We start from the raw sequence: 7087 nt of genomic DNA, 5'->3' as shown, positions 1-7087 counted from the left end.
GCCCGTTCCCTGCCCAGACCCTGCCCAGACCCTGCCCGCTCCCTGCCAGCTCCTGCCCATCCTTGCCCGCTCCTGCCCGTTCCCTGCCCGCCGCACGCGGAGCTGTCCCTTCAGCACCACAGCCGGGCCGGCCGGGCGCCTGCAGCGCGGCGGCAGGGAGCTGGCACCGACCGGCTCGGCTCGGAGAGGCTCAGCCTGGCACAGACCGGCACCGATCTGCTCAGCCTGGCATGGACAGGCACCGTTCGGCTCAGCCTGGCACGGCCCGGCAAGGCTCAGCTTGTTTCGGCTCGGCGAGGCTCAGCCTGGCGTGGACTGGCACCGTTCGGCTCAGCCTGGCATGGACCGGCACGACTCGGCTCAGCCTGGCACGGTTCGACTCAGCCTTGCGCGGCTCGGCTCAGCCTAGCACGTCTCGCAAAGTCTCAGCTCGGCTCGGCATGGCACGGCTCAGCCAGGCACGGACCGGCACCGTTCGGCTCAGCCTCGCACGGTCGGACTCTGCTCGGCTCAGCCTGGCACAGCTCGGCTCGGCTCGGCTCGGCTCGGCTCGGCTCGGCTCGGCCTGGCCCGGCCCGGGACCGGCCCCAGCCAGCACTCCCGGAGGAGGTGTGTGTGCGGAGGGGGTTGTCTCCTCCGCGGGTCGGGGCAAGAGCGGCCGCACGGGTGTGCAACGCGCGTGTGAGCGCACAGGGAGCGCGTGTGCGCAGGGGGGCAGGGGCTGAGCCGCACCCGCGTGTGCAAGGGTTGGGGGGGGGGGGCGGGCGGGAGGGGCCGGGGGGTGCGGGGGGGTGCGGGGAGGGAGGGTGGTGCGTGCGTGCGCAGGGTGCCCGTGTGTGTGCAGAGGGAGGGAGGGGTGTGCGGGGCACCTGTAGAAAGGTGCGTGCAGCCAAGTGTTTGCGAGGGGAGTCAGCACCGAGCGTGGGTGCGTGGAGGGGGTCTATAAGCGTGCGTGGGGGGTGGGGGGTGCAGCATCTGTCGGGGGTCCGCATGCAGGGCTGCGGGCAGCTACGTGGGGAGGGGGGCTGCGTGTGTTCGGGGGGGACGTAGGACAGGTCTGTAACGAGGGCTGTGCGGGACCGTGTGCGTGTGCGGCGCCGTGGCCGTGTGCGGGTGTGCGGCGCCGCGGTTGTGTGCAGGGGCCGTGCGGGGCTCAGCCGCCGTGCGGGGCTCAGCCGCGCCCGCAGGCTGGGCGCCGGGGCTGGCGGTGCCGCGGGTGCGGGTGGGTGCGGGTGGGTGCGGGTGGGTGCGAGTGCCAGCGGGTCCTGCGCTGCCGGCACACGGCGGAGCCGCCGGCGGGAGGAGCCCGGCCCCGCGCTGCCCGCCCTCCGCCCGGTGAGTGCCGCCGCACCGCGCCGCGGGACCGGGCGAGAACCGAGGAACCGGGGAACCGAGGTTGGGAGGGGAGGGGGGGAGCGGGGGTCTTGCGGCAGCCCGGGACCGGGGTCCGGCAGCGCGGCCGCCGGGCAGGCAACTTTCCCGGGAGGGAGGGGAGTCGCGGCGGGCCGCGGCCGGGGCTGCTCTCCCGGGGTGCGGGGGGGACGGCGGCCCCTTTCCCCCTTCCCCGCCCGGAGGCGCCGTGTCCCCGCGGCCAGGGACGGAGCCCCCCGGTGCCCGCGGTGCCCCCCGGTGCCCGCGGAGCCGCGCCGCGCTGCCCAGCGCTCACGGCCGCCTCTCAACTAAGTTGCCGAGAAGCCATTTCTGACCCGGCACCATGCCCGAAAAGGGAGAACATCGCCAGGAGCCCTCGCTCATCCCTTCTCTCTGCATCCTCTTTTGCAGGCGTGGCCGGTCCCAGCTAAACATGCCAGGAGCGCTCAGGGCAGCGCGGCAGGCTCTGCCCCGTTAGCCCGGGGTGCCTGGGGGGGCTCAGCCATGAATTCCTCCCCCCTCGCCCCCGAGGCCCCCCCCGGCCCGCTGCAGCTTTGGCAGGAGGAGAACCAGACCCAAGGCGGGCTCTGGAACGGGAGCCAGGAGCTGGGCTGGGAAGAGCTGGAGAAGATGCTCTTCCTCTTTGCGAAGGAGCCCGTCACCATCAGCCTCACGGCGATGTACCTGGTGTCCTTTGTGGTGGGCTTCGTGGGCAACATCATGTCCATCAGGGTACTCACTCGGAAGCGCCGGAGTCGGGTCTCCAGCCTGAGTGCCACCCGCAGCCTCCTCATCAACCTGGCGGTGTGTGATCTCATGGTGGTGTGCATCTGCATGCCCATCACCGTGGGCAACCTCATCTACAAAGCCTGGGTGTACGGGGACTTCCTCTGCCGGGCAGTGCCCTTTATCCAGGCTGTTTCTGTCTCTGCCAGCGTCCTCAGCCTGACCGTCATCAGCGTGAACCGGTACTACAGCGTGCACAACCCACTCAACGCCCGGTCTTTCTTCACCCAGAAAAGGATCCTCAGCACCATCCTGGTGGTGTGGTTGTTGTCCTCAGGGATATGCATGCCCCTCATCTTCATGAACAAACGGGACGAGATTGGGGTGGTGGAGGGCTTGCCTCTGGTGTTTTCCATCTGCAGGGAGATTTGGCCTCAGGAGAGACTCAAGCAAGCCTACAACTTCCTGCTCTTCTGTGCCCTCTACTGCCTGCCAGTCCTGTTCAACATGGTCATCTGCTTCCTCACAGTGCGCCGCCTGTGGAGCCGCAGCAGCCAGCTGAAGGAGAGCACTGCCTTGAACCGATCTCTGCCGGCCTCCAGGCTGAAGATACGGAAGAAAGTAGCACAGATGGTGGTGGCCCTGGTCCTGCTGTTCGCAATCTCCTGGCTGCCCGTCTACCTGATGGACATCTGGATCGATTTCAACATCCCCAAGTCTTTGCAGGATGTGACTCCTTCTCCTTGGATCCTGCAGCTCAGACCTTTTGCCCAGTGGCTTGGCCTCACCAATTCCAGCCTCAACCCTATATGCTATTGCTTTGTTGGAAACCTCTACAGGTCAGCCAAGGAAATGAAGAGCAAATACCACCAAAGAATGGTTTCTCTCTTTAACTTCTCTCTGTCTGAAGGGACAACCCGTTCCTCAGTCCCAGAGCTGCTCTCTTACCGGAGTTCAACAGAGCCTTCAAGGAAAGGACCCTCCGCCACCCCCGCTGTGGGCAGGAGATATCAGGGAAGTCACGGCCATAAGAACAAGTGTGGGCGCTTGAACTCCTGCCAGCATCCACCTCTGAATACTGTTTCCAGCGAGAACACTTCCTTGTAATTCTGCTCAGGAAGTGCACCTCGTACCCTCATCTGCATTTAATGACTCTTTAGAGGTCTTTCTGAACCAGATATTTTAATGCTGGAAAAAAACGTTCTTCTAATCACTCCCAGCACCAGTTCAAAAATACAGGGACAGGGAAAGAAGCATGTAAAGAGAGAAAAAGATGATGCATTTTAACTCAGATCAAGTTTTAAGACGAACGATTTTTACAAGCAGATGTGTAACCTGTTGCCCAGTCAACAGGCACATAATTAGATAGATCGGCTTCCCAACGAGTGAGCTCTCCCCGCAGCTCCACCTCTGGATGCAGAGATGCTGTTTGGATACAGCAACGATTTGACGGCTTGCTGCTGCCCACCCTGTGCTGATGAAGAGCAGCGAGAAGCAGCACTCTCTGCTCCAAATCCGTCAGTCGTAGTTGCAAGCAGTGAAGAAACGTTCGAAACACTATCATAAAAAGTAATAGTAGCACAGAATTTCACACACTTTACCACTTGAGATTTCATTGTCTGATCGTATTGTTTCACTCCTCCATGCAAATAAATTCTCCTGATGTGAAGAGACAGTGCCAGAAGTACTAAAGCAACCGTCATCACTCCACATTTGGGAATCCAGAAGGGATAATGTGGTCTCAGAGGTGATTTAGGAAATGCGTATTGGAAAATATTCCTTGGGCATCAGCTCTCTTTCTAACAGCTATGTTCCTGCGGGTGGAGTGGAAAGAATCGGGCTTCTATTAACATGATTTGCACTTGAAACACCAGCCCTTGTTCAGCTGTGTCTGTACCAAACAAAGTCAATGGCATGTGAAAATAAAAATAGCAAATGGTTTATAGCTAATAAAATCAGAATCAACCAATGCAATGCTATTTGTCTGGGAAGGAGAGAATCAAAGTGCTCGCTTTTCCTGAGGATCAGAAGTGGGTTAAAACCTATTTCTTCCGTCATCTCCTTTAAAGGAGGCTTTGATAAATAAATTGTATATTTTTATTATGTTAGCATTGAAGGGCCTCACTAAAGCTTAAGAATTCAGTTGCGCTGAGCACTGGATCTGCATCCATAAAGAAAGGAAACCTTTCTCCCAAAGAGCTAAGTGAAAAGCCATCAGACCGGGCAACAGGTGGGAGAAAGAAAAATACGACAAAGACCCCGAAGGCTGGAATGGAAGCGGAGCTGAGCCCCTTCCCCGTGCCAAGCGGGAAGGGCGGGAGGCACACCGTCTCCTGACGCCAGGAGAGCCTGTGCCCACCACAGCAGGGCTCTGCCCTTCGCAAGCCCCGCACCCAAGGCAGCAGCCTCCCTGGGAGAGGATCTTGCCTTTGATGGCACTCAGGCTTTTGATGACTGGGGAGGAGAGGGGGGGGGATTATTTTTTTTTTATTACTGAGCAAGGGAATGATGTTCTGGGGAAATCGAAGTTTCAAATAATATCCTCCTGCCTTCTAGGGAGCCTTTTTGCTCACAAAAAAAAAAAAAAAAAAAAAAAAGAGAGAGAGACAAGAAATAGCCATTCAACCCAACGGGATCCCCACCTTTTGTAACGATCGCACAATAACATCCTGTGTTACTAATGATCTGCCAGGAAAACAAAAGATTCCTCCTTAACAGGCAGTGCCATCCACAATTTGTATTCTCTTTTTGTGTGAACGAGAGAGAAATTACAACTACCCAGATTTACTTTGGGTGAGAAATGGCTTTTATGTGTGCTGGGAGATGAGAACATCTGCATTTTTGCAGGTGATATAGGAGTGTACTGCTTGATCTTTTAGTACCTGTGGAGAAAAGCCTGTGAAGATTTTATTTCCTCTTTCAAGGCATATTTTTAGGGCTGGCAAAATGTACCAGGCTGAGGAGCATTAAAAGCTTGCTCCGAATGCCCACTGATTCCAGGTCCTGGAAACAGATGTCCTCCGCCCCCAGACCAGATGCGACACAATACTGAAACTTCCCTACATTGCCCTGACCAATGTATTTAATCCTGTCCTGTATAAACCGCAGTGAAAGGACCATGGAGATGCCAGACCAGCTCTGTCCCACGTGGTGGCTGGGCTCGGAAAATGGCCGGGATCAAATAAGGCAATCAAAGATGCAAGAAATCCACATTTTAAAGCATCCGAGAGGAGAATTATTTTTTTTTCTCAGCTCAGGAGCCTGAGTCCTGCCCTGAACGTCTCTGTACCCTCCACGGAGGCAGAAGTACCGGGGATTGCATGTTCTCCTCCACGTGCCTGTGCCTTCCCCTCCTGATGCAGGTGCCCATGCCTTTCTCCAGCCCCACTGAGCTCCTGACCACCAAGATACACTGCGGCAAGGTCATCTCCTCCTCACACTTTTAAATGTATTTTCCAGATTCTTTCAGTGTTCCTGTTTTCCTATAATAAAGTCGAATTGCTCCCTTTAACTCCTCTTTGCCTCGCTCGATCGCTCTCTCCCTACTCCCCACGTTCCCACCGCTGCTCCACTGTTTCTATAGCGAAATCTCCCCCTGCCTCTCGCCGTTATCGCTCTTCCCCTGCGAATTCCCCTCACTCTAACGACTCATTCACGTCTTCCCTCACTCCCTTCCTGCCCTGCTGGTTTGAATGGCTCCTTTTGTGCTGCAGACGCCTGTTTGCTACGGAGAACGCTGATTTATTTTGCACGGCTTACCCGACGGCTGCCAGGTAGTAATGAATTTCAGTCACTATCACCCAAGGGTAAATGAGAAGCGGTGACGTCAATGTGAAAGCCACACAGCACCCCGTGAGCCGCCCGGGCGCTGGCAGTGATGTTATTAACCTGAGCAGGTCTGTGGGACGCAGCAGTGCCTGGGTGGCTCACGCTGGCTCCGAGTGAGGGGAAACCTCAGCATTTGGGAAAGCGGCTTTTTTCCCCTCCTATCTGATAAAACACCTCTCTGTATTTAGGGCCGAGAAGACATCAGAGGGTCTTCCAGGACACAGAAGCTCCTTGTTTCAGGTGGCAGGCTCTTTGACAGGCGTTCAAGGGACTCCTGGCCCATTGAGGAATCGGGAGTGGACACGGCTCTGGCTGGTGATCACAGACGATTTCCTCAAAGGAGCTCAAGCCAAACGTCTCGCACTTGGTGTGTGGTTGAGGAAATGTGTTTCTCTCTAAATGCGCCCAGGCAGACTGGAAATGTGAATTTTAGATGTCTCGAGGCCAATGTTTTCCCGCAGCAATGCCGCTAATGCATCTCAGTCCCACTCTTCCCCCCACGGGTCTTTCTTCTCTGCTTTGCCATTTGAATCAATGCGGGCATTTTACCACGTTACCAAAATAGGATGTTTAAAACAGCTTTACTTGAATCCCTTTGCTGCGGTAAGGACATACAGTGAGTTGCTGTTCAATAACTCTCTCTGGGATTATCCCACGATCTGTTCCTGTACTGCCAGTATTGTTTCAAAGATGCTACAGGTTTATTTTCTGCCTGCGAACCACTGGAGAGGCAAAAAAAAGATAAACTTTCGTACGAGGTATCATAGAGGTACGTACAATCACGATTGGTACATAGCCCTCATATGGAGGATGATGAATCACTGTTTCTTATAATGAAATACTCAGGGGAAGGCAGTGAAACGATTAGAAGCATGTGTAAGGGCAAGGCAGCACCTTTCTCACACCGCGGCAGCCGCTGAGCTCACGGGCAGAGGAGGTGGTGAGGGCTGAAAGCAATAAATAGGGTTCAAGAGGAGACTGGACTGTTCACAGAAGCAAGAGCCATCAAGGGCTGTTGAAAAAAAAAAAAAAGATGCAACTTTGTCTTAGAGAGCATTGGGTATATAACCTATAATTTCCGCTTTTGCTCCTTGCCAGGACACGTGCTACTGGCCACCTTTGGGAGCAGGACGCTGGGCTGAGCATCGTTTGGTCTATGCGG

General features: G+C 56.3%; 1 protein-coding gene across 1 annotated transcript; it reads left to right on the top strand.

Moving 5' to 3' along the window:
• The first annotated feature begins 829 nt into the window (after positions 1–829).
• LOC141747466 (galanin receptor type 1-like) lies at positions 830–4670 on the top strand. The gene is made up of 2 exons (XM_074597729.1): positions 830–925; positions 1783–4670. Exon 2 carries the CDS (start codon positions 1876–1878, stop codon positions 3202–3204), a length of 1329 nt encoding a protein of 442 aa, XP_074453830.1. The 5' UTR covers positions 830–925; positions 1783–1875; the 3' UTR covers positions 3205–4670.
• The last annotated feature ends 2417 nt before the right edge of the window (positions 4671–7087 follow it).

The sequence above is a fragment of the Larus michahellis genome, chromosome 8 (genome assembly GCF_964199755.1).
Source record: "Larus michahellis chromosome 8, bLarMic1.1, whole genome shotgun sequence".
Classification (NCBI taxonomy): domain Eukaryota; kingdom Metazoa; phylum Chordata; class Aves; order Charadriiformes; family Laridae; genus Larus; species Larus michahellis.
Note: the sequence above shows the minus strand (reverse complement) of the source record. Positions and strands in the feature narration are given on the sequence as shown.